Below are 27,286 nucleotides of genomic sequence, written 5' to 3'. Positions count from 1 at the left end.
TGTTTTTTGGCCACCAATTTTTATGTGTTAAAAATTATTATTTTTTAAATTATCTTTTAACATTATATACTGTATTAGTTGTAAATATTATGTAAGCTAAATAAAATAAAATTCATGAGCTTGTTACAAAATTTCCAATCGATTACAGTGTTGGTTAAAGCCTCAGCCACAGGCTGCCTAGCCAGGTTGGCCACTTGGCCGGGCTTTGATTTCTGCCCAGCTGAGTGGCTGGCTGGTGTCTGCTGTTTGCAAAATGTCAAGTGTGTGCCGCTAAAATGAGGCCGCACTGCAGAAATTGTGGCATCCTAATTGGTAGAGGGATTCATTGACTTTTTTAATTTGTCATGGAACTTATTTTGCTTAATTTAGAAAGTCTAATTAGGAAATGAAGAAATGTTAATTTACTCAAACCTTAAAATAGTTTATAGTAAACCCTTTATGACCCTTTTACTGATTTTTGAATACTGGACATATTATACTTAAAATCTTAATATTAAAATCTTCCCCTATCTCTTATCTTCGTTTATATAGAAATATAATTTCCTTTGCAGTCGAACGTCACATTTTAGTTTTGATGAAGGAGCTAAAATCTCTCGATCTCCCGGGCACACGCCACGCAAAATAATAATAGCAGTCCCCCCGTCATGGATGAACCGCCCAATCACTTGATCACATGTTATACAACTTTGAGGAAAGAGAAAAAATACAATAATAACAGACAGCAGCTACAGACGGATAAAAAAATTAACTTCCAAGCAGCCTGATACAAGTGAAATGAGCCGATGAGAAATGCACAGAAAACAACGTTCAGAGGATTTAAAATTTAATATAACATTTTATTAATAGATTTGAAAAAAAGTTAAATCGAAATATATAACCACAAACAAGGGGTTTGGCTCTTTTCAACTACAAATTATTATTTATTATTTGTATAATGCTCAAAATCACTGTTGTTTCTTTCCGTGCGAACAACGAACGCAAGACAGTTGCTAGTTTTTCCTGAATAATGACGGAGACGATGAGTGGGGTGGAGTAGTGACTGCGATTCGGCCAGCCAACACATTCCAGTTTCCCGCCGAAAAACCGCCATTACCGATCCCGATCCCGAGCACATGCAATTGCATGCCGAATTCGCCAAGTCAGCCGGCCAACGCCAACCAGTTTTGCTTGCAAAAGCAAACAGCTTCCATTTCCATTTCATTCGAGAGTAGTCCGCACTGAAAGTCGTTTCGGGCCAAGTAGCGCAATAATCAAAAGTAAATCCCATTACAGCCCCACGAAATGAAGGAGGCCGATTTGGACGATCAGTATGGCCGTTTTCCGGAGATCAATCGATCGGAGGTTCAAAAGTTCATCGAGTGGATCCACGCCCAACCGCACATCTCGGATAAATTTTCGGAGGGCGAGGCCCTGCACTTCTTCCACGCCTGCCGCTCCAGCATGGAAGTGGCCAAGCAGGTCCTGGACACTAACCTCACGGCCCGCACCCACCTAGATGAGTTCTTCGTGAATCTCGACTGCGAGCGACCCGAGATCAGGCGCGCCATGAGAACTGTGTGGGTTGCATCCTGATACTAGTTTATGAAATACAACCTTTTTTAAGACAATTATTTTATATATACCTTTAATTATTTCTTCAGCTCTATTGTACCTCTGCCAGGTGCCACTCCCGAAGGTTATCGTGTGATTCTCGCTAAGCTGGATGACTTGAATACATCTAACTATAACTTTGCAGATGTTATGAAACTGTGAGTACACGGAAAAGTAGTATTAAAAAATAAAAGTCCTATATTGGCCATTAGAAAAAGTGTTTTTGGTGCAAGTGTAATTGTTAAAAACTGAGCGAGAGGGTTCTAAAAACCAAACCAAAATAGGAGAATTAACACGGATCCTTAGATTTTAAGTTTTTCACAACCTTGGTTCTATAAGGTCCTGTCTAAATTAAAATTTGTATTTAAATGTCATTCAAAAACGAAATATTTTATGTGAGCCGTTTTTCAATTACTATTCTTGATTTGCAATACTTATTGAACTGGACTTTAATATAAATGGTTGACAATTATTGTCAGTTCAGCACAATTTCCACGTCACAAATGACGCGTGATTATGACAAGGCATTAAGAGAGTGAAGGTCCGAAATGTTTTGAGTGAACAGTGTGGTACTCCTAACTAAAATGCATCCAATTGCACGCACGGCTCATTTCGCTAAGATACTGAGATACTTTTCCTTAATCTTTAGGTACTTACAGATCATCAACCACTGTATGTTTATAAAGATTATTGTTATTTGCTGTATAATGACAGTCAATTAAGAGTTTACAATCAAGCAGCTTAACAGGCAAGGAAATGCACTCAGGAAAAAATAGAATATTACCTTTTTTGACTTTTAAAGAATAAGATTAAAATACTAATAATAAAATAATAATATATTTATTCCTGCAAAAAGATTTTTAAATGATCTTGTTCTCTTTCTCCCAGATACTGTATGGTATTCGATTTTTGGATGTATGAAGATGGCATTCAACCGGGGCATTTGATCGTGATCGATTTGAAAGGCACTTCATTGGGCCACGTGGCACGCATAGGCCTTCTACAAATGAAAAAGTTTCTATTTTATTTGCAGGTAAGTAAACTAAAGTTTTATTTCAAAAAGGATAATCCCAACTTTATTGTTTTAGGAAGCGGCAGCCATCAGGCTAATAGGCTTTCATTTCATTAATATTGTACCTTTCATGGACAAGATTCTGGCTCTGATGACTCCGTTTATGAAAAAAGAGCTGACCACTGTACTGCACATGCACAGCGACTTGAATCAATTTTACAAGTTTGTGCCCAAGGAAATGCTTCCCAAGGAATACGAAGGTCAATTAGAGGAGACAAGCTTAGCCAAGGGTGAGTCAAGGTCCTATTTCGTATTAAATCATTTAAATAAAATAATTTAAACTTATTTCGCAGAAGTATACTACAAAAAGTTGCTGGATAATCGAAAAGAATTTCTAGAGTTTGAGACGCGGCATCAGGTCAACGAGAAACTCCGACCCGGCAAGGCTAAAAATGCGTCAGATCTTTTCGGCATTGAGGGAAACTTTAAGAAGTTGGACATTGATTAAGCCGACCAGTTGGATAAACTATTTTTTATTTCACAGGTGTTTGATTGAATAATTAAAGATTTCTTTATAAAACTCATGCGACAAGGTCTGACTGGCTGGGTTTTAGCATCTTTCATTTCGTTTTGAAAGTGGTGCATACTTTTGGGCAGTCGGTCAGTAATCTCTTGAAGAAAATTGTTGCATACTTATGGGCAGCGTGTCTGCGTGAGGAAAAACTTAAGGTTTCTATTGCATGCATTTGGGCGCAGCTGGAAGTTCAAACTGCGCAGCAGCATACTGATCTTTCTGTTCTCCTGGTACTTAAGCTCGAAAAATCTTCCAAATTGCCGACAAAAGTGACACGAGTAAGCCAATTTTTCGGTTTTTGACACCAGGCCAACAGAAATCGAAGGAGATGACTGCTGGGTACTGGGAATTTATTTCGCGGAGCCCTCCCATTGGTCGACCAATAGTAACACATCTTCCCGGTTGCTTAAAACAACCGTTACTTTTGTACCAGTAAACAGAGGCGTAGCCAGCATACACAGGAGTTTTGGGGCCAAACGCCCCCAACAAGCGATTTGAACCCCCCTTGTCCGAATTCTGGCTACTCCTCTGCTCAACACAAACTGATATTCGAACACCTACTACGCTTTATGTTCGCCTGGTGCTTCAAACCGAGAAATCTAAAATTTTGCCCGTCCAACTGGACCGATAAAAAACATTTTTCCATGGAAACTCGTCAATTTGTGATTTTGAAGTACCAGGCGAACAGAAAGCTCAGTAAGAAAACAGAGCTTTAAGCAAGTGTTCAGCGGACAGCTGTTTCATTTAATGATGGCTGCCAGGAAGCCACTCCCCAGGGAAGACATCCGTTAGTTTGGAACTAATTTGTCACTAGAGATGGACAAACCGCTTGTTCGTGTCACGAATTTGCCACAAGCACGATATTTGGTTAAATTTATACAGGTCGGGTGAAAAAAAATAGGCACGCGCACATCTGTAAGCAAGCGTTGCTTAAAAGTTTGAAACAGTACTAGATGGATAGACCGCTACGTATTAAAATTATGTTTATTTATTTAAATATACATAACATGTATGTAAAATATATGATAGAAACAATTTACAGAATGCTTTAGATGAGAAGTGGGATGACCTTATAGACTGCTAGTCGCTACATTCAAGCAAAAGTCCATCTCATGGCTGCACAGTCGTTCTTACTTACTAGGCCGTTAAGTTACAGTAAAACCAACGAAACTACAATAACATACATCATATTCTATATCCTTAACCTAATTATAAAATGGTATTGTTACTTTACACTTTCGTCTTTCAGCGGCATTTAATTTGTGGGTCTCTTACTTTTAAAGCAAATCACCGTTAATAGCTGCGCTCGAGGGAATTAAGTTAAATATGAAAAGTTCAAGTTGCTGATCAGTGATCGGACAATTCAATTAATCTGTTTCTGAGTTTCTCCGGAATATCAAACAAACTATACCCTGAATTACAGGCAGTCTTTCTTTACGGGTGGAACACTGGATTCATTTGATTCTGGCGCAAACCCTGCGGATTGCTGTTGCTGGTATTGCTGCTGTAATTTTGGCGCATTCGGCTGTTGTTTTTACCAGAATTGCGAACAGATGCCTTTGGTACCTGCTTCTGATGCTGCTCGGAGATTAGAAAGGCCGCGTTTGTATTCACGGTGATGGGTAACTAATAAGCGTATAAAATTAAAAGCAAGTTAGGTAATTGCATTTTGTATTTCATTTCAAATAACTTACGGGTATATTAAAGCGCTGCACGGGCATCGTCTGGCTGGCGGGTTTGGGGTTGAAGCTAGGGAGATTCCGATGGGCGGGCATGAGATTGGCCATTTGGTTTCCCGTCGATGGTGCGGCGGTCATTATTACGTTCATGCTGTTGCTGTTGTTATTCACAGGTGGTGCAGCCGTGACCGTAGCTGTCATCGTCGTGCTGACCACTGGCCGCAGATATGTGGTGGCGGGTAGCTTCAGCACTGCCTCCGGATTCGGTTGATTTATTAATGTCATCATGGGCGGCCACTTTTTGGAGCTTGTTACGCTGGCAACAGGTGCAGCAGGTGGACAGGCGGACGCCGTTCGAATTATTTGCGAGCTGGGACTGGGGCTGGGTGTTGGTGGTGCTGCTGTTGGCATCGCTGCCTTGGATTTGGATCGGCCAGGATCAATTAGCGGGCCACAGGCTGCAGGAGGAACTGGAGTGGCCAGCGGCACCTGGACAGCCTGACCACAGGTGGCCGAGTGTCTGGGCCAGTGCATCTGCTGGCAGGGATAATCGCAGTAAGAGGTGTTCCAACAGCAGTACAGTTGTGCCTCTCGCATGCAATTTGCGCACCACTGCTTCTTCTTCGCCTCGTCCACCGCCCTCATCCGCTCAAGGGCGTTTTGCTGACGCAGATCGCTGATCACGCGCTTGTGCTCCTGCTCTAGTGTCTTGCGCATTTCGGTGATCATGAGTTCGCTAGTGCGCTGCAGGTCGCTCATCTGGCGGTCGTAGTGCTGCTTCAGTCGCTCGTTTTCTAGTGTCAGACCGGCGATTCGGGCCTGCAGGACGCTTTGGTCTCCAGTGGCCATGTCGCTGAGCGTGTCTTCTATGACGGAGATGAAGTAGTCCGTGATCTGCAGGTGGAAATGCCGGTATTATTAGCTAGTATAAAAGAGTTTTCACGACCAAACATACCTTGTGAGCATTCTCCTTTAGTTTTTGCGAGACGGGCCCAGCTTGAGAGGGATAGATCTGGGAACCATCTGACCGGAGTGGCCCGCAGGGACGAGCCACCAACTTTGGTGCACCGGAACGCAGCAGCAACTCACTCAAAGACGTGGCCAAGCCCGGAGTTATGGGATCATTGGGCATGGACTCACTGGGGATAGATTCGCTCGTCAATCCGTTCAAAGCGGTGGCCAGCAGACCAACCGGCTCTCCACTGTTTGCCGGTAGTTCTTGTGATGCGGCGTTGGCCATTTGAGGAATACTCAAGCCAGCCAACGGCGGTGGCGCAGACACGGAGCTAACGGGTTGAGAAGTAAACGCAACGGAAGAGGGCGTTGGTAGCGTTGAAGTATTTTGTAGCGTGCTTTTGGAAACGGCTCTCAAGGGTGGCACCGGGATCGTCATGGGACTGTGCGGATTGCAGATGCCTGCCTGCTCCACTGGAATCACCACCATGTTGGATCGAAGCAAAGACGACGTGGTGCTGGTGGCAGGGGCAGGTGCAGTTCCTGGTGGGGAGGATGGATTAGGCGCGCGGTCGGCTTTAGCCCGGGATGACTGTTGTGAAGGTGACTTTCCCTTTAATGGATTCCCCTGTGATGGTGGCTTGCTGCCCGCAAACGGGATAGTTGGCTTTGGTGATGCCGAAGGTGAAGGGGCGGATGCCTGGACTGGCGAGTGAGCAGGAGAGGGCGTTGCGAAGGCGGCAGCTGGCGGGACATTATGTTGCACGGCCTTTCGTTTTCCGGCTGTGTCCGTTGACTTGACTAACTGTTTCTGGCTCACCCTCTGGATGGTGGTATCGCCCACAAATCGAACCAGGTCATTTGTGGCGGGTGTTTCGTCTCGTAGTGGCAAGGGCGGAGGCGGGGGCATAGGCAGGGGCATGGGAGGCATTGCTTCAAATCTCTGACTAACATTGGTCTGATTCTGATCTGTTTCCATTTCATCCTCACTAAGAATCTCCTGCTTGATTTTGACTAACTCAGGAGGTGGATGTTCCACTGGCGGGGGAGTGGGCTCAGCGGCGTGTTCCTGCTGGATTCTTATACTCTCATTCGACTCCAGTTGCAAAGGGAGTTGCTCAGTTGGAGGTTGTGTAGCCGAAAGCATAAACTCCATTTCCATGTCTTCGGGTTCCGACATGACTTCCGTTTTTATTTCTATAAATGGAATAACTTTCTTGATCAGCTGCTGCTGCTGTTTCTCAACCTCGGATTGTTTTGGGTTCGTTGTTTCTGTTCGTTTTGGTGTAATTTTCTTGGTTACCGATGTCGGAGGTGGAGGAGGTGTAGCTGTTGGAGGGGGGGCAGTTGGAGGGGAAGCAGTTGGAGGGGGAGCAGTTGGAGCAGGTACAGCGACCACAGCCAGGTTTTCTGACACTGCCGTCTGTTGCTGCTCGCGTGGTATTTTGGTGATGGTAACGCCCTGGCGACGCTTTACCAATTCCACAACAGAAACAACAGAGGCAGATGAAGCTCCTGTGAAAGTGTTAGCAGTTTCTTTTGCAGAAGATTCTATGGCTGCATCTGCTTTTTGTGATTTCTCTTCCTGTGCCGAAATTTTCGAAGATTCGGACAGTTCATTTACCGTATTTTCTTGCCCTCCAATTGGCTTATCCTGATCTTGTAGTTTCCTGGCATGCTTTGACTTCCGTTTGTGGTCGCTGGTTTCGCTGGTAAAACTGGCATCACTCAGAGAATGTTTTCGTTTGGGGGCTACCGCATCCGCCGGAGCTTCCACAATCTCCAAAACTGTCTTAGCAGCCAGAGATTTCCGTTTGAGCAGCACTTTGCATCGAGAGTCGGTCAGAGATTCGCCTGATCTGGATATAACCTCATAGTTATTACTCTTGAGTTTTGAATGCTCGCTGGATCCCGAGCATACTCCGGTATCATTGTCCGCCTCCGGAAGCTTTTTCGAGGGGCTGGGCGACTGATCTGACTCGTTACCCGACTCCGTGGTCTTGGTCTTCTTTACTATGGACAGCTTATCGCCCGCCGTCTTGCGGATAAGAAACTGCAGCGGCGTTTTGTTGGCTGGCTCAAGTTCCCGATCGATTGCCGCGTACACGCCGGGCATCATCTGTTCCAGCTGCCTTTGCTCCTCCAGCGGATCGAAGGCGGTGCGGTAGGCGGCGTAATTGAAGGCGCCAATCTTCCGCTTAATGTGCTCGATGTGGACCTCCACCTCCCGAATACATTCAGCCAAATCCCTTGCCGATCTCCTGCTGGTTTGTGTGTTCGGATTCTGAGCCGAGTACAGAAAGCAGTCTTTAACGGGCACAAAAGCTCGATCGTGTTTGCCAAAGAAGCGAACATTCACCAGCGCTGAGGTGGATGAGCCCATTGCCTTGGCGGGCCAGTAGGGAAATCCTTTCAATTTGGCCCAGAGCAGTAGATGCGGATGCCGGCACACCTTCACAAACCACTCGTCGCTGGAGTTGGCGTTCAGGTAGCATTCGGGACAGGTGTCGATCTCGTTGGCCTCCTGCCGGCACACTTTCACTACGGCCTTTGAGGCCTGTTCCACTTTGCCATCTGTAATAAATTAGTCATTTATCAGAATAAGTTTGAGTGAGCTATTCAAAAATTAATTTCAAGGATGGAATTCAGTCGTTTAGATAATAAAATGTATAGCACTTTCGAACACTTTGGAGGGTAAATACCAATTGTTAAAAAAATAAACAAGAAGCATATCAATTGTGTTGATTAATATCGGCAAAAAAATAAATTGTTTCTTTTTTAAAAATTAAGTTATAATTTTCGAGTTTAAATCACTACGATAAGGACCATATACTCACCACCGGCGTCCAGGATGAGAGCGTTGTGCTGAATCCACTTGACCTCGCAGAGGAACTCCTCGGTGCTCTGAAAAGCCCCACTACGGATGCTATGCGCCAGACTGTCGAAGCTTACCGGGTTCACAAAGTACTTCTTGTACGTCAGCGGGAAGACTTCTTGCGGCGAACGCAGCTTGTGGGCCTGCGGATATGGGTGGATACAAAAAGGGAGAGTGGTGCATGAGTGGCTGTGGCGAATTGATCGAGCGGCGAAGAGAGCGTGCGTTTGTCGAGCTTCTGTCGGTTAAAAACAAGTTCTCGCTTATCCCCCAGATACGCCAATACGTGCACATTGTGTATGTATGGAAGTCGGTCTCAATGCGAGGGATGGAGAAAGAGGTCTGACGGTAATGGAGGGACTGGGAACAACCCGCGCAAATATAAGTTATTGCTATCTGCTGTTGTCCCTTGTTTGTCTTCCTGCTTCTGGAGTTTACTTATACTCGAACCATGGTCTACAATAGAGACCACAGATATACAATTGTGTACAGACCAAACCCACAACAAGCAGAAATCTATAGTCGACTATAATATACCTGTCACTCGGTTAGCATTTTGCCCACAAACAGAATTTTCAATTCTAATGGAAGGGAAAAAAAGGGGTGGTAATTAAAACTAACTAAATTAAACGTAGTTTTTTTTTTATATTTAAATGCTTAAAATAATTTTTTTGTGTGGTTTTATATAGTTTCAACTGAACTTAAGGTTTCTTTTGCGTCAAAGAGATGTCAAGTCTTGAAGTAAACTTGCGCTGCATATGCCTCATAAAAATCGACATGTTTAATCTTACTCTAACAGTTTCTATCTTCTGCGCTGATTTTCAAAAAGAAGAAATGGTACATATCCCAGATGCTATTTCTTTATCCGCAACTGTAAATCGTGACCAATTGGATTTGGAAATTCTACTTGCTTTTGTGTATATATCGTTAATTATTTAATTAATTTTCTCAGTCGCAAGCACATTTAACGAGAAAAAGTTGTTTTAATTTCTCAGATTAAATTGAGCGATTTTCAGAAAGCTTTTTGCTTAATGTCTGCAATTTTTGCTTATGCCTGCACATAATATGGGTATAATTAAATTGCTAACTAAACCTTCCAGAGATCATCAACAAACATACAAATCATGATAGTACATAGTACGAACAACTTGCTTGTACATGAAAGCCAATAAGCTTGAAGTAAAATATACTTTTTAGGCTTTGAAAATAATTAATATCTCTGAGATGCATTCATTTATAATTAACCTTTCAATGGATCCCCATGTAAGCTTTGAACAGACTATTTACGTAGCTCAGACCAAACCTCATTATCATGTACACGAGACCCTCATAAACACAAGCACAGCCACCCATTAGCCACACAAGCAGGCCTTTGGCCAACGCAATCGAATAGCAGATAAGTAAACGCAGAGAAATAAACCACGTGAGTCGTTAAACAGCTCTGTCATTGGAGTGGAGCTAATGCCGGATGCGGAGATCTGGAGCTGTAGCCGCCGGGTCAAGGGTTCGCAAAGTGAACTTGGGACCCAATAACCCAGCAGGCCAGCAAGCCAGCGAGACATTTCAGGTGTCTATCTGGTCGGAAAACGTTAACTAAGCAATAGAAAAAACAGGGTCTGCAATTGAAGCGAGAAAAGAGGGCAAATCACAGACCCACAATCCATATCAGTTGCACAAAGGCACAGCATGTCACCCAAAAATGCAAATTCGATGCTAAAAGTTGAATTGAACGGCTTTTATGCGTGGGTTAAGGGATTATATTTCGAGTTAAATGATTAATTATTTAGTATTGTGCTATGACTCTGACTGCAACTGTTTATATACATGTGCACAATATTTTCGCGTGACTTTGAAACAAACAGAGCGTGACGTGTGAGAAGATAATGAAATCTTCGATGAACAGTACAACATAATTTAACTTGCACCCAAAATTAGTATAATCACTCACCCCGCGCACATGCTTCATGCGGTCCAGGGCGAAGGTGAGCAGCTGGCTCAGCAGATCCACGGAAACACCATTGCGCCGCAGCCTGCAATATGAACAAATCGCTTTACAAATGGGTCCTACTTATGCGGGAATGTTAGAAGGTCACCTCTTGGGCGCTGCCTCGATCACCTGACATTCGGGGCACTTCCAGGAGGAATCGAACTTGGTGGTGGCGGGTCGCACGCAGTATGTGTGGAAGGAGCGCAGGCACTTGGAGCAGGGCATCAGCTTGCCGCACTCCCGGCACTTCCAGCAGAAAGGGTCCCAGCCAGGCTATAATGGAGAATTGCAATACATTAATAAGGCTTTATATTTAGGTTCAACTTTCAACAAAGAGCACAGAAATATTGAACGAGTAATAGCTGGTGATTGCTAAATAGACATGTAAACGACTGCATACACACATAAACATATCAAACCAAGCGAGCTTTGCAAATATAAATTATGTACATTTATGTATTTATATAAATACATTTGTTCTTACTTTTAGATTAAAGTAAATAAAATTAGATTGATAAGGTTTGTGAGTAACGGGCTAAACATTCTGAATTATATCTAAATATTAAAGTTTGGAATATTGAATAAAATTCTAGGATATTTAACTTACCATTGGTGGCTCTTGCCAAATGAGACGCAATCGCTCGGCCGCCTCCTCCTCCTGGGTTTTGGCTGAGAAGAGTGAGCTGTTGACCTCCAGCTCGCTGCTGGGCCACTCCAAGTCCGCGTCGCCATCGCCATCGCCCTCGCCGGATATGTTTAGTGTCAGCTCCGATTCCTGATCATCTTGGATGATGCGATCAAGGAAAGCATTGTGTTTCTTGGCGAACTCCTCGTTCTCGCTGCGCAAATTGCTTCGCTTTGGAGCTTTCTCCTCGTTGCTCCAGCTGTTGCTCAATGAGAGGGTTTTGCTGCGGGATCGGCAGCGGGTGAGCATTGGTTCCATAGGATTGCTGTTGCTGTCCTCCACATTCAGCTCAGCCAACCGCTCGCCATCGTCACAGGCCATCGAGCGTCCTCGCGGCCTGCAGATCTTGATGCCCCTGTCGATATCCTCGTCCTGCCAGTCGTCGTCTGAGTCCAGGATGGGAGCGGGAATGCTCTTGCTCCGCTTCAGAGCCACCTTAAGAGATTTTCCTGCGTTTTTTGAGGTTGCATTCAAACTACGGGACAGCTCTCCGCTTGAAGCCTGAGTAGCGAGATTTCCGGGAGCATGGCGCGACTTGCGGCGCTTTAGCTTGCCAACTCCGGTCACAAAGTTGCTCAGAACCTCGGACTCGATGTGGGAGCGCTGCAGGGCAAGCATCTCCTTGGCCACCTTGGCCTTGTTGTTGGGCGTGGAGGAGCGGGCCGCTGCTACTTGCTGTTGCGGCTGCACTTTCGTCAGCTTCATGGTGAGCGAGGAGCCCACGTTGGCGTTCGAGGGACTCGAACTGGAGGAGTGGTTGCTGCCGTTGGCCGAACACGGCGGAGCACTGACCACGTACTTCTGGCGCTTGCTGGGCACAATAACCGACTCCATCTCGATTTGCCCATCCAGCGAAGAGCTCTGCAACTGCAACTGCGGCTGGGGGCTGTCGATGGCGGATAGGGCCTCGAAGTCTGGCCGGGGAATGGATTTTGAACTGTCCCCACTGCTGTCACTACTATCCGTGCTTTCCATGCTCTGTGCGAAAGACTGTAAAGGAGATACTTTTTAGGATAGCATCACATATTAACAAAACTTTTTAACCGCAAAAAAATCATATTTTCAATTGCTTGTTAGTTTACACAGCTTTACCTGGTTGGTTAATTTTTAGAACTTTTTGAGCTATTGCTGATTCAAAACTATAAATAAATGACGGAAATAAACTACGCTGTATCCTTATGTTCTATTTTATATAACTAAAAATAGCATGAGTATGATAATAAGAGCCTTATTAACTTAAAAATGCAATAATTCTTGTTTAACTTAAAATATTTCGCCTTACATGGTTCTTAAAAGAAATCACTATTTTAAGAATGGGACTTTCGATTTCAAGTTAAAAACAGAGTTTCTGTTCATGAGCTGGGCACCTTTTTTAAACGATGAAATAAATTAACTGTTCACATCACAATTAGGTTTATAAAATAGCGGAGAAGTAAGGAAATATAATAAAATTAATAAACAGAGTTTAGAAAATAAAAATACTACACCAAACAATGATATTGGGGGATTGATTTAACAATTAAATACGTTGGTTTAAAGCCAGAGAGATTCAAAACAGCGGATATAATACGATATACAACAGCAACCAGACTCGCTGAAATGTGCGAAATATGACGAATTCGCCGAATGGCAAGTCTATGTACTAATGCAAAGTGTCACGATATCGTCCGTGTTTTTGTTTGCCGTTCTTTTTGCGTCACCTGCGCAACTTCAGCGAGTGTTTGCAGCGTGTTCTTCCATTTTACTTCCTGCCCATATTAATGTCCATTAATTGTTACCCACCTGTGAAATTCACGCCACGGAGGCCTCACTGTGGCCACTCTTCCGCTGGCATTTTGCAAGCAGGAACAGGAACTATTGTGATTTATTTCCGGACGACTATTTTCTGGCCGAAATTCTTCTGCCGGGAGCATCTGCAAAAAATGTGCATTCGATAAATTCTGTGTTTCTGTGTTATTCTGCATGCCCGATTTGTGGGTCGTGAAGGGAGAAGCGGGGGAAAGGCGGAAAGAATTCCCTTGTGCTTACCAATTTCTCTCGGCTGCAGGCGGAAAATCTCCGTTTTCCTTGGCGCATTCAAGTCTGCCGCCTCTGGACACCGGATCTCGGTGCTTCCGGGTTCAGTAACAACCCGCTTTCGGCTTTCTCAATTGATGTAACGCAGCGCTTTCCTAGTTTAATTAATGGTTGTGTTGTAGTTTATTTTTTTCCAATGTACGCTCTTTACGGCCAAGTGTGCCTGTCTCTGCTTAGGCAGAAAAATACCAAAATTCCGTCTTCGCTCTCGGTCTTTCAAACAGTTTGCTGCTGGCAACACTGTCGGGGAGTATATTTTCTCTTTTTGCGATAATGTTTGTACTATTGGTTGGTACCTCCGCTATTTAAAAATGCAATTTGCCATTACCAGTTCTTGAGGACTCACGTTACCAATTTTTACGCTAAGTTGCTTCTTACTGCTAATTAATGGTGTTTTATATCTTTTATAATCTTTTTAAAACATTTTATTTATACTGCTGGTCAATTGTATTCTGAAGAAAGCGTATCCAGGATTCCAATTTGAATCAGATTTTAAAATTTCGTACATCCAAAAGAACGTGTTTTAATCTTTTTTAAATTTTTTTTTGATTTTAATTAATTTTTTAATTGTTCACAACTTTCAAATTCAATTTTAAAGCAACTATTCATTTTTCAATAATTCATCATTGGCAACAATTGAATAAATCCTTAAATTTTGCTCTTGAGTCAACTTTTTCAATGAACTGAGTTGCGCAATGTAAAACATTGAAGATCTAATAATATTTGAATATGCCACGTTGTGTCGATCATAGGGTTTTGTAACCTCGAACCAAAAACTGAGTAAGATTTAGTTTGTATGTGTTTGTCAATTTAAAAGTAAAATAAATGAAGACGGATTTTTACACAAAAAAAAATAACTTAATGTCCTGCATTAATAATATACTAATAAAAACGAAATGAATCAAGTTTGAATTAAGTATTGCGCTTGAAACGCAATAAAAAGCTCTCAAATTTACTACTAGTGCGGGATTATAGTGGAAAACACTAGAGGCTATAATAATAAATAAGGTACTGTGTAGGACTAGAGTATGCATCATAATTTCGGGTAATTAAGGTTCGGTTTTATGCGATGATCCGCTCCAATTTGGCTTTGCAAAATAATGAGCTAAATAATGACCAAAAATTCGGAAGCATTTATATGAATTTGTAATGGAAGGAATAACCTTGAAACTGCCATAAATCTTTGGGCAGCTTCACGAAAAATCTTTTACGACAATTCGAGGAGTTTAATTAAAATTAAAAGGCTGCGCCTGGACTTCTCAGTTTCCGACTAGATATAACCCTGCTGGCCGGTAAACAAGTTATGAATCCCATTACATAAACCATTTCCCAGGCTGACAATCCCCAGCTAAGTGGGTGGTACTGGGTGGGCTGCGACTGTGACTGTGACCCAAGAACCCCACAACGGTTGAACTTCTACAAACGGTTTTCATATATTCATGGCAAATTATAATGCTGCGAGGGTATAAAATGCGACGAAGAAAGACAAAAGTTGGCCCATTCATAAGGGTCACACTCGGGCAGACATGGCTTGAAGCCATCCACCCATTGAGCAACCTACCTATAATACTATATACCCCATCCCCAGAATTCCAAAATAGCGAAATTGTCGAGCTGCTGCTGGCCACGTGTAAACATGCATCTCCATATATCAATAAATTGAGATTACTTTCATAATTTGTATTCCAAAATCCAAAAAACTGTTGAAAAAGTTGCCTTGGCCCCTTTTTTATATGAGTGCCCGTGTGTGTGTGTGCAGTACACGAGTACATTGTGGAAAAAGTTTTTCTTTTTGTGAGTGAGAGTGGCTGGGGAGTTTTCCTCGGGGAGCAATTCGGTTAATATTCCGAACATAAATTTGCAAAGGAACCACTTTAATCAATGGCCAGGTAGGGCCACCTGTACAGGGTATAGGGATTGGGATTGGGATATAGATATGGGCAGGGCGCAGAGATCAAAGGCCGCCCCACACCGCCCCGCCCTTTTCCCCCTCTTCGAGGTGCAATGTACCATTAAGCGGTGGTATTGAATTGCCTGAGAGGAGCAAAACAATGGACGTGTGGCTGCGATTTTTCCGGCTCATTCGCTTCTGATTTGGCAGGCTGAGATGCAAATACCTGGTTGCGTTTATCTTTAGGTTTGTTTTTAAGAGTATCTTAATACTATTTAACATAATAAAGGGAATGCATTTACCATTAAAATGGTAAGATATTAATATAGGTTAAAAGCTTATTATCTTTTTTTTTTTAAATTGTGTACATGACCTTGTAGTATTAAATTTTAGTGGAATTAAGCTAAAGACCATTAAACTTTAAAAATAGCAATTGTAATAACTTTTAAAGATTTGAGTATTTTGTTGTACGCCAACTATTAATTTATATAAAAAACGTTTAATATTGCCCCCGGCAGGCATAAATTGCGAAGCCCTCCGGCTTGCCATAGGGGTTTTGACCCGGGATTCCAGTCCGGACATTGTTTGTTTTTCTGGCGGAAAGGAAGATGGAAATAGAAATGGAGCAGAGACAGGGGTCCGGGAAACCAGTGATGCGTTTCGCTTATAACCCATATTCAATTTCGTTTTGCAGATCTCGCGCCGCAGGCGGTAGTTCTAGGATTCTAGGTCCTCTGGAATCGAGAGCATCGAGTGCATCCTCATGACCGCCGGCTAAGCCAACTTGCATAATCACTGCGATGGACTTTGAATTTATAGAAAGCTTTGCGGGCACCTGAGTCACGAGCCCATAACCCTCATCCTCTGCAAAACCTCCACTTGAACGCCCACTCCCAAACTACTGACCAATTATTGAGCCGTTGCCAAATGCAAGGGCATAAAATGAGCGCACATATTGCCGGGACGAGCTGCGTGGGGATTCGGATTGCAAGGAGCAAGGAGCCGGAGAGGAAAGGAAAGGTGCGGTGTGGAGTAGAGGGCAGAGCCGAAGTTGGCATTAGTTTTGGAGGAGCACCAGGAGGAGGCGCTTGTGGCAGCGGCGCAAAAACAAGAGCAATAACTGTTTGGCAAACAGATTTATTTTTGTTCCTAAGTCCGCAGGAGCGGAGTTAGCACTTACGGGTTTTAGCAACCCGAACTAATTTCCTTCCAGGTCAATACATATTTTGGAGTCTTTCTTTTTTTAATCGAAAATTGGAGAAGTGTGTTTGACAAAATTGTATTCAAAAAATGAAAACAGACTAATAACATTTAAATGTTTAAAGTCGTTTTAAATCTTTGTCAACGCTTTACTATACTGTTTCCCATAATGTATACCTATTACGATTTTTAATTTTTGTATAGAAACAATTAAAACATACTCCATAATTGGTTCCATATTTTGTTCTGTTGACCGCTAATGGTCAGAATATTAAATATTTTTTTTATTTACATATGGTTATAGTTTAGCCAATAACTATAAAAAATGTAATGTGCTTAGACAATTTTGAAAAGAGATGTGTTTAACTAGAGTGAAAAATGTTCTCAATCGTTTGAATTTAAAATAATACACAATTGTTTTTGCACTTAAAACCTCTCAACAATGCAGTAATGGTAGCAGTTGTTACTCATCTCTCCCCCAGAGAATTATAATTCCTAAATGATCACAGATTCATACGGACCAAACTCAATTATCCATTTAGGGACAGAACAAACAAGGACCGCTCCTGGCCTTCCCTTTGGGTTTACGCCCACGGCCCGCACAAATATTGGTTTCTAACTTTCATTGCCACTGCGGTGTGCCGTCTGCAAAGCCCGGTCACAACTAGAAAAGGCCTTCTGCCTCCTGGCTACTGGCTACTGGCTCCTGGCTCCTGCTGATGCTACATTAAGTGCATGTTTTGACTGCGCCGCATCCTCGCAGCCCCGACTCGATTCTGACCACAGACAGCCAGGCCCACACACATTTGCCAGCCACCAGACCACCCAGCCACCCAAAAAAAGGGTGGGAAACGTGGGCCGCGTGGGTGCAGTGCATCATTTTTGCATTAGAAAAGTGCAGGGCCATGAAAACTGTAAATAACCTGGAACATATAAGACCGAGAGCCGGGGCCAAAGTCCCAATGGCTGCGCTGCTGGGCCAGCCGCAAATTATGCTTGTCAAAAATGAATGTTGCATACGTAACGCAAGGCAAGGCAGGCTGCACTGCAAGAAATATATGTTTTTCCAACTAATTAAATGTAAACGACAAGCAAAATAATCGTTCAATAAAAACAAATTGATTTTAAAAAACAAATAGTTAAGAAACTTTTAAAACGTAAAGAATAAAGAAAAATAAGTATATCCAAAAAAAATTATTCTTAATTTTATAAAAAATGTCTTAATTTAAAGAACAATGGACTCTACATGACCATAACAAAAAGGAACATATTATTATGGCTATGTTATACATAAATTTAGGCCGTAAAAATGTAAGAACCGATTATTTAAATTTAGAACCTAAAACTTGTGCCTTAGTATTGGGTTTCTGTGCATCAGACGGTGCAACGTTTACAATCAGCCATATAATTTTACATCACATTTTCGGTGACTTTGAGGATTACAGTGTTCACTTTCAGTGCATTTAACGAGCCACAAGTACGACACAGGGAAAGGGGGTTGAGAGGGACTGAGGGGGCTGGCGAAAGCGAGGTCGCTGCTAGAAATCGCAGTTGTTTGCGGCTGTCGACATCGGCGTACGTGCTCGATGCCTGGCAATCGGATTCCCCAGAGGGTAGCACATCGCACATGGACCACGTATCCGTACTTCAGGCAAACCAAACCAACCCGAAGTCGGTGCCAACGGGCCCGAATCGAAGCCCATTCCTTTTTCTCGGTCTGACTATGGCTATGGGTCTTGGTGGTTTTGGCCACGATGTGTTGCCACCAAGTGAAGCTCAGTTGAGATGCAGATGACTATGACGCTGTCGCAAGGGCAACTTTTGACTAAATGGGCACCGAGTGCATTAAGATGAAAATGTTATTACAGCCAGAGCTGCTGCTTCCTGGCACGGAGAGAAAATATTTTCAAACAATTTTAGATAAACCGTTATGTTTAAACTAGTAACTGATTTAAAATTTCCGGACCACTAAAAATTTAAATCAATTTCGGATTAAGGTACTAAACTTTAACAATTTCTTTACATCTATTTAAAAATGTAGTAAATCAACTCACTAAACAACAAACAATTTTCATACAATTTCGTATAGACTGCTAAGTTTGAATTAAAAATGGCTTTACAATTTCTTTAACAAAAATAAAATTTAAAAAAAAATTAAAGTCCTTATAAAACAATTTAATGATTGAGTAAATCCACACACTCAATATGCAAAAAAGCAGAATTTCACGTAAATTCAGTTTTTAATATTCATTCTCCTGGAAGTTCCTGTTCAATTGAATTGGTTGGCGTACAATTTTAAGTAAAATGTAATTTTCCGGTTGAACGGTTAACATATTTTTGCGCAAGGAAGCGATCTAATAGTTGCCGGTTTCCCTAAGTGTACAATCACCGCAGTCATTATTGAAGCATTTGTAAGGTGGCTGGTGGCTGGGAAGCGGAGATTAGGCGCGGAAATGCTCTGAATGTTCGTTTGGTTATCGCCAGCAAACATTTCAAAATGGCTATGGCAAAAGTCGGAAATTTGATATGCCAAAAACCGTTTACGATCAACAAGTGATAGAAGCGGGGGCCCATGGCAAATTATGCAGATTGGCTGGAATGGGGGAAGAGTGGGGGGATATGGGGAAAAGGACCTAGGATATTGAGGAAGTTGGCTGCAGTGTTTGGCGAGAACTTTCCATCAAGTGCGCAGGAAGAGACATTGATTTGACTGCAGCGAAGTTTTCCAATATGGAAATATCATCAAATCGATTTTCCTTTTTTCCCCATTTGATAGTGTGTGTTTGGTCTTGTTTTTGCGTCCATGTGCGGCTGTAATGACAGTATGCTAAATGGTATATGGCATTGGCAAATGGGGATCTGGATTGCAGCTGGAAAAACGAGCGTACATGCTATATATGAAAGGCTTTGTTTTTGGTTTTATTAAATTTATTCATATTTCTCTTTGTGTTCGTTTGTTACTCGTATTATTACTGTAATAATAATAATTATTATTATTCCATCTATGTTAATATAGTGTGTAATAAAGCTTGACAATCTATTAATGCTATTACAATGTATTCTCGGTTATATTGTTTGTTAAATGTTCACTTTTTCCGGTCTGTCATGTTCGTGTCCGTATCCGTGTGTCCTGCCGCCAACTGTCCTGTCGTGATGTTTTGTATTTATAAATGCGTATACGACAAGTATTCAAGTGTGCATGAATTCGTGATGGATTCTGTGTGGCTGGTAGGATTTGGCTAATTTCAGCTTTTGAATGGAATTCAAGTTAAAATTCAATATGCAATGCGTTTGTTATGGTATTGTACAAAACTTGTTTCTACTATTCATCATTCGAATTAAATTTTTTTTGGCACTTCGCAGCGCTCATAAAAAGTTAATTTTTACCGCTTTTTCGCTTTTCCCTTCAATGCATGCCACTTGCACCGAACAGAGATGCAGATCCAGATACGCAGATACATTTGGCGTCTAGGTATCTGGATCTGTGTGTGCCTTTCATTTGCGTTCAAGAAGAGTAATTAAAATCATAGTTACGTTCCGTGCGGAAAAACGCGTGGCAGTCGTGGGAAATGGGAAACGTAGTTAAAAGCATAGTTTAAATTTCCTCTAGTTGCTGGGCTCTCATTTTTCATTACCATTACTCTATTTGCGTGTTTACACTTGTCTTTTGCTCTCGCTCTGTTCGCGGTTTCCATTTGGTTTTAATTAGTTAAAACGATTTAAAATGAATAAAATATTGCCTCTGTCTGCGCGAGTATGATGTAATTAAAATGGCCTATGTACAGGGTTCTCCTATCAGTTTCAGTTTCAGGATCAGATCCTATGTCCATTAAAACGGACAAATAATGCTTTAATTGAATCATTCATTCTGCGCTGTCAAAAATGAGGTACGCAGATAAAACGGGGGGAATTCGGTAAAAACTAGAATGTTCTGTTTGCCGTGTTTTGTGTGCGCTGTGCAAATTTGCACTGGTTCAGTTCATAATACCAAAATACAAAAATCCCTTCGCTCGGCACTCGGCACACATTAAACAGCAACAGCGATAAAACAAATAAAAGGGGTAACTACGGGGTGAAGGGGTAAAAATCTCATGGACGTTGTGCAAATATTTGCCAGCATACTTTTCCATAATTATTATAGTAATTCATTGCATTCATGTGTTTAATTATTCCGCACACAATCAAACACACACACACACATTCATAATGCAGAGGGGCGGTGAGTGGGCGTGGTCATGTAAGTTGAATTTATCGTGTACTTATATTGACTTCTATAGCTTACATTTTACATTACCAAGCTCGAATTTGAAACTTTCTACAGACACAAAAAATCCATTTAATGCGGCCTCTGTTCTTGTGTGCTCTCTCCTCTTCATAGATCTCGATAAATGTTCAAACATATATACTATATATAAGATATACACATCGATATAGCCTCGCTTAGGTCGTATTTGTAATTCATTTCATTCTACATTCAGATTACACACAAGTACAAACGTATGCAGATATTTATATAGATAGTGTACTAGACTTATCTTTGGTCTACTTACAGGATTTCGAGTGGAAAATTGGGGCGATTGACAAACCGAAAATGTTCTATTCTGTTTGCCCGAATAAGAGTGGTCTAAATTTAAGATTGACTAAATCAAAGGTACTAAGTGTTCAGCAAATCCTACGGTTTTATAATCAAAAATAGCCCTAACAGGTTAAAACAGACTTTAAAAACGTTGGCATGAGTTTGTGTATATGCGATACTTTTGAGGTTATTGAGCATAATATTACTTTGATTTAAAAGTCTCTAAGCAATTAGTAAAACATTTACATATGTACAAGAAAGGAACTTTTTTATGGGGCTAAAAACTAGATAATGTATTTATATATCCATTGCACATCGAAGATGGTTATATGGGCGTATATGTATATGGGTCCTAATAGATCTTGCTAACATTTTGTATACATGCATATCTAGAGATATCATTGTTTATGTATCTGGTTTCATCAAAAACCTATTCTAATCCTATTCAGTGACTGATCTCTTAAACGTAAATAGATACTTTCACTAAAACTCTAGCACCCCAGAAGCAATATGTCTAAGACTAGACCAGCTTTGGATCCAATAATATGCGGTTGCTCGTACTATACACTTTATGAAGATCAGTTTTGGTCGCTATACCTGCTAGAATACATCGCTATCGATCTCTATTAATGTACAGACATCAAGTGGACTAATATCGAATGCTAGCTAGGATTGGGACAGTATAAAGATCTCTAATGAAGTACGCTATAAATCTTGGAAGTATTTTCTTTAAAGGTATCTAGTCTGAGAGTGCGATCCGAATGGAAAACATATGTAATCTGTGCTTGCCTCGCTGTTAACTTAACATTCTTAAATTCTCTGATTTTGATTGGAGTTTTCTGCCAGTAACAATTGGGTTTTTAATTTCACAAATTTTGTTTGATTTCGGATTAATATTAAGTGGTTTCTTGGTTTCACAACAACAAAAAATAAAGTATATTAATATAAATTATAAATATAAATCCATAAATCATTTAGTTATATAATAAAATAATAATAAACAAATAATACATACATGGAGCCAATTTTCAGGGTTCGGTAATTAAAAAATGAAAAATCCTTTTACAAGAAAGCACAAACAGGCCTGGCAATACATCCTTTTGAATTTGAGTGAATTGCTCTTTGGTTTCTAGTGCTCCAGGATGCTGTGATGCAGTCAATAGATTGCGTGGTTCTTACATTTACATATTTTCATTTTGGGCACTCGCTTCTCAAACTGATATGAACCAAACGATTGGGACACGAATCTATTGACCTATTTACACCTGGGTGCCGTAATACTAGAGCGACACGAACTCGCCAGGACCGCCGCCCTTGTCCTGGCCCTGAGTCGCCTCCTGCGGCTGGTGGAGATCCTGCGCCTGCTCCGCGATTCCCTTGGACTGAGCCTCCGCCTGGCCGAAGAGCGTCTCGTTCTCGTACCGCTCTTCGTCGGGCAGGGAAAGGGTGGATGCACCCAGTCCGCCGCTGGCGGTGATCCTTCGTCCCATGTTGTCGTACTTGGGATACGCGGAACTCTCCAGCGGTCGCATGGGCGTGACCTCCATGGGCGACGGCGATTGGCAGGCGGATGGCTGCGGCGAAGTGCTGTTGATGCAGCTGGCACAGTTGCTAGGACTCGGGTGGTGGCACTGCACCACCGCTGTGACGGCGGGCGGCGGCGGGGGCGGTGGCAGCTCCATGGCATTGCTGTGGTACGCCGACTGGTGGGGGTCATAGCCACTGGCCTCCAGGTTGTAGGTCACGATTTCGTCATGAGTATAGAGTCCGGATTGCTGATGTTGTTGAAGTTGCAGGTGTTGCTGATGTTGCTGCTGCTGATGTTGCTGATGTTGCTGCTGCTGCTGCTGCAGAGAGGTGTCCTTTTTCAGTATACCCCTTCTGGCTGTATGCCTGGGTAACGTAGCAAACTGACCCTCTGGCACGGCCACCGTACCGGCACCCGTCTCCTGCACATCCTGCATCCTCTTGGGAATATTCAGCAGATCCGGATACATGTTCAGGTCCGCACCATCCAACATGTCCTGGGTAACAGATACACGAATGAAAATGTTGCCCCCGAAGGCAGGATTCGGTACTATGTTCGAACAGAACTCTGGTGGCGGTGGAAAAACGCCCACGTTAAGCGGAAACTCCTCGGAGATCTGGGCAGGATGCGAGTGGGCGTGGCCAGCCATCGAGGTGGGCACACTCATCATGCCGCCGCAGGTGGGATCCTTGACCTGCATCAGTTGCTGCCGCATGCCAGAACCTCCGGCCACCTGCTGCTGCTGCGGCTGCTGCTGCACCAACATGCTGCCATGGCGATGGCTCTCCACAGCATGGATCTCGATCTGGTTAAAGCCCATGCCGGCCGAGTCCGCCTTGTTCAGGCCCATGTGGGAGGTGGGCTGGTTGTCGATGCCGTAGCTGTCGCCTCGATCATTGGTGGTTGTGGTAACACTTGAGTCCAGCAGCTTCTTTTCCTGATCATTAAAGCTCACGCTGGACTTCACACCCGCCTTGTTGGCATGCCTATGCTGCCGGGTGGTGCGTTTGCACAGACACACCACAAACGAGATAGAGATCAGCAGAAAGACGGTGCCGAAGATTCCCATGATGAGGCCGAAGTACCAGAACGTCTCAGGTGTCTTCTCCAGGACATGCTGAACGATCTCGCTGAGGTAGATGCTGATGTTCTGGGTCATGCTACCGATGGCATTCGAGCCCGTGCAGGCGTAGGTGCCAGCATCCAGACTAGTCACGTTGAATACGGTGAGATTGCTCCACAGCTTGTCTGACGCGATGCTCTCCGAGTCGAAGAGCACGTTGTCGTTGTCCAAGATCTTTCCGTTCAGTTCCCAGGCGACCTCTGGCAAAGGATCACCATAGACCAGGCAACTGAAGGTGGTATTACTGCCGATATCAATGTTGTGCACCTCCTCGTTGTTGAAGATCTCCACTCTCGGAGGACAGCCGAAGAGCTCATCATCCACGCTATCCCAGGAGCGATCCTTCTGAGCCGGCGGTCCTTTGCACACCAGACTCACCGAACTCAGGCGACTGGTGACATACCAACCCCTGAACTTTCGCAACTTGCAGTTGCACTGCCAGGGATTTTCCTCCAGCGAGAGCGTCTTTAAGTTGTTCATGTGCTGGAAGACGTACTCGCTCAGGCTCTCCAGCAGGTTGTTCTTCAGGTTGAGGAACTCCAGCAGATTGAGATTGGCCAGGGACATGGGATCAATGTAGGAGATCAGGCAGTCGTGCATGTCCAAGGTGCGCAGGTGGGGCAGTATGGGAAACTGATAGGCGGCCAGGCGCTTGAGGGGATTCCCATTCAGATACAGTATCCGCAGACGATCGTTGCCCATGAATGTGTCCTTGTCCAGCATTTCCAGCTTGTTGTCCGACAAGTCGATCTCCACCAGGATCTTGAGATTTCGAAACGACTCCTTGTGTATGTAATGCACCTCGGACTTCTTGAGGTAAATGCGCTGCAGGTTCAGCAGGCCCAGGGTGAAGAACTCCTCCCGGTTGAGATAAGGTATGTGGTTGTCATTCAGCACCAGCACCTGCAGTTCCGTGCTCAGGGTGTTCGGAATGGTGGTCAGCTGCAAGGAACTGCAGATGGCCGACTTCTTTCCATTGGTCCACTTGCAGGTGCAGTTGGAGGCGCAGCTCAGCGACCAGTCATCCGCCAAAGTCCAGGCCACCAGGCACAGCAGCATCCAACAGACTGAAATGGTTGTAAAACAGGAAATAAGAATGGTTTACAACTTAAATTCAACAAGGTCCTTCAGAGATTAAAGTTGTTTAGAATATGGCATATATAATATTTTATTTCCAATTCTGCTTAACAGATTTCGGTCATTGAAATCATATTATTTTTAATAGAAATAGTATGTCATTTAACTTTTCTTTCTATTCTATAAGGATTAGTATAGGATTAGAGCTCGACAAAATTTAAGAGACGTAAAAAAAATAAATATGTAATCAAAGGCCAGACCGATATTTATGTTTTATAATAATATATACTATATATGTTACAACATAATTCTTCAAAATAAAAATAGCAACTGTAATGCAGAAATAACGTTCTGGATCAGATTTTAGCCATTGTGTTGAATTTAGAAGCCAAACTTTAAAAGGTGCTTTGAATTGTCCAATTTATGGGCTAAGAATTGCTTACTTTAAAACTAAGCTTATATACGTTTCAGGGTCAGCAATAACAAAATAGTCTTTAAGATCCATTTGGTATTAAAAAAAAAACATAAATTGAACTTGGCTGAAATCGGTTCTTTTTTTGCATGGCAGCTGCTGCCTGGAAATGACAACTCACCTGGCAGAGTCTTCGGGGTCCTGCTCCTCCTGCGCTCCATGCTGTGGTGCATATGGCTCCGTTCGGCGCTCCTGCTGCCGATTTTCCACGACCACGACCCTGGCAATTGATGACCCTAAATGGCTTTGGCTGATTCGATTGCCATGTTTCACATCATGTTGCCGCCGCCAGCAAAAAGGTCTCCATTACTCCACATTACTCAGCACTTTGGCCACACTTCTGCTCGGGCACTATTGATTTTGCCGTTTTTATGTGCTGGGCTGCTCCTCCTCCAGTTGGCCTGAGTTCTTTTCTTTTAATTCGCTTCGAGTAGAAAGTTGGTCCTTCTCAATACTCCGGATCCTCCTGCTGGTATCCTTTTAAGAATTCAATTCTTAAATCTGCAAAATGTAAAAGAGAATCCGGTATTAGCGTGAGCGGCCCAACAATGCCCATTCATTGTAGTTGTGTACTATAGTTCTAGTTGTTCTTACTGCGCCCACACTTCACCCATTTGCAATTTCTGTTTACCGAGTTTGGCTTTGGCCTCTGAATAGAGTGGGTGGGCTGTGTGGGTGAGCGCCAAGTGGCCGGGGCCTTAAAATCGCCTTTCAACAACATTTTGTAATTTGTTGTACGTCCAGCTGGACGGCACAACAAAGCGGCAACCAAAACCCGCAGGGGCACAGGCTCAAACTCAGGGCATACCCAATGCCCAACCCAGTTTAATTCTTATTCTCATTTTCATTGGCATCGACTTCGGCATTGGCATCGGCATCGGCATCTTTACAAAATCAGCATCAATAGCCTGTCGAATGCTTTTTACTTTTGTACTCCCCACTCGGGTTTTTGTTTGTACTTCTTTTGAATGCAAAGGAGCGGGACAGAGCTGGAAAAAAGCCAACCAGGAGCGGTTACAAGGAAAAATAAAGAAGTAATTTGGAACTCCTACTTGTTTTTTTTTCCACCTTTAACATAGGCTTACAAAAACAAATCGACAAAAGTTTTCGAGAATTAACCTTGATTTTAGGTGCAGTTGGAAACTGAATCTCAAAATTAGTTGAATGGTTCGATTTTTTTTGGTGTAAATAATGTTTTTATCTTTAGTTCTGCCCAAAAGATTTCGGTAATCGATAGCTTATTTTCTTAAAAACATTGTTCAACCTTCCCATACGTGTTATAAGTATTCCTTGTATAGATGCTAGAGCTCGACAATGTTTAAAATAAAACAGAAGTTTCGACACCATAAATAAATTTATCAAAAACAAACACTTAATAATTTGATCGCTTTATCTTGCAGATGGGAAATCCACCAATCTAACAACACTCCGGCAGTAAATCTATTTTATCCTTAAAAGTAATTTAGCTCAACGGAAAATGCCTAATTTTACCCAATCTACACCGCACTTACTGTTGCCAACCAAAGTTGGGCCACATTTGCTTTGCCCTAAGGTTTCCTGGATGGTTCAAAGCCCCAAACCACCCCATAAGGAGGAATCCGCTACGCTGGCAAACTAAGAGATACAGACAGACAATGAAAACGTAAAAAGCTCAAAAGGTTCATTTGTCAATTTGCCATTTGAATTTGTATTTGAGAATTCACTTGGCCGCTTTTGCGCTTTGTCCTCATGCCACCCAACCACCAAAACACCCACTACCAGGAACCCTCCCTCTCCTAAAAAGGACGTCCAACAAAGCCAGGCCAAAACCTTGGCAGCCTCAATTTCTGCTCATCGCTCGATGCTGGCAATGCGGATAATATTTCCTGTGTCAGTGTAGCAGCAGTTGGCAGTTGCAATTGCTGGCTTTTCCTCAGCCTCACCCCGCCCGCCCCTCCTCGCCACAAGTATTTTCCACTTTACTCCCAATCGTCGACAGTTTTATTTT

At 42.9% G+C, this 27,286-nt stretch overlaps 3 protein-coding genes across 3 annotated transcripts in view; 1 reads left to right on the top strand and 2 right to left on the bottom strand.

Annotated features, from left to right (window-relative positions):
* LOC108142931 (clavesin-2) overlaps positions 1–3,182 on the top strand; it is a 50,556-nt gene extending 47,374 nt beyond the window's left edge. Inside the window, exons 2-6 of the mRNA XM_017267025.2 lie at positions 1,273–1,556; positions 1,641–1,748; positions 2,479–2,623; positions 2,679–2,892; positions 2,956–3,182. Coding sequence (XP_017122514.1) covers positions 1,282–1,556; positions 1,641–1,748; positions 2,479–2,623; positions 2,679–2,892; positions 2,956–3,110 — 897 coding nt within the window. The 5' untranslated portion in view covers positions 1,273–1,281 and the 3' untranslated portion in view covers positions 3,111–3,182. The remainder of the gene's footprint in view (positions 1–1,272; positions 1,557–1,640; positions 1,749–2,478; positions 2,624–2,678; positions 2,893–2,955) is intronic.
* Positions 3,183–4,142: 960 nt separating this feature from the next.
* LOC108143063 (protein kinase C-binding protein 1) lies at positions 4,143–13,660 on the bottom strand. Its single transcript, XM_017267277.2, has 9 exons — positions 13,385–13,660; positions 13,139–13,269; positions 11,279–12,346; positions 10,778–10,944; positions 10,633–10,714; positions 8,647–8,827; positions 5,811–8,383; positions 4,871–5,749; positions 4,143–4,802 (listed from the first exon to the last, which is right to left on the bottom strand). Exons 3-9 carry the CDS (start codon positions 12,329–12,331, stop codon positions 4,611–4,613), a joined length of 5,127 nt encoding a protein of 1,708 aa, XP_017122766.1. The 5' UTR covers positions 12,332–12,346; positions 13,139–13,269; positions 13,385–13,660; the 3' UTR covers positions 4,143–4,610.
* Positions 13,661–19,433: 5,773 nt separating this feature from the next.
* On the bottom strand, positions 19,434–25,503 carry LOC108143006. The gene is made up of 2 exons (XM_017267188.2): positions 25,421–25,503; positions 19,434–24,817 (listed from the first exon to the last, which is right to left on the bottom strand). Exons 1-2 carry the CDS (start codon positions 25,470–25,472, stop codon positions 22,380–22,382), a joined length of 2,490 nt encoding a protein of 829 aa, XP_017122677.1. The 5' UTR covers positions 25,473–25,503; the 3' UTR covers positions 19,434–22,379.
* Between the last annotated feature and the right edge of the window lie 1,783 nt (positions 25,504–27,286).

This window comes from Drosophila elegans, unplaced genomic scaffold, assembly GCF_018152505.1.
Source record: "Drosophila elegans isolate 14027-0461.03 unplaced genomic scaffold, ASM1815250v1 contig_468, whole genome shotgun sequence".
NCBI lineage: Eukaryota > Metazoa > Arthropoda > Insecta > Diptera > Drosophilidae > Drosophila > Drosophila elegans.
This window is presented reverse-complemented; position numbering and strand designations above follow the sequence as displayed.

Coding starts and splice junctions, on each gene's coding strand:
- LOC108143063 (XM_017267277.2), bottom strand. CDS start 12,331: ATGGAAAGCACGGATAGTAGTGACAGCAGTGGGGACAGTTCAAAATCC. Junction 10,945..11,278: donor TTTGGCAAGAGCCACCAATG/GTAAGTTAAATA, acceptor TCTCCATTATAG/CCTGGCTGGGACCCTTTCTG. Junction 5,750..5,810: donor TAAAGGAGAATGCTCACAAG/GTATGTTTGGTC, acceptor TTCCACCTGCAG/ATCACGGACTACTTCATCTC.
- LOC108143006 (XM_017267188.2), bottom strand. CDS start 25,472: ATGCACCACAGCATGGAGCGCAGGAGGAGCAGGACCCCGAAGACTCTG. Junction 24,818..25,420: donor GACCCCGAAGACTCTGCCAG/GTGAGTTGTCAT, acceptor CAACCATTTCAG/TCTGTTGGATGCTGCTGTGC.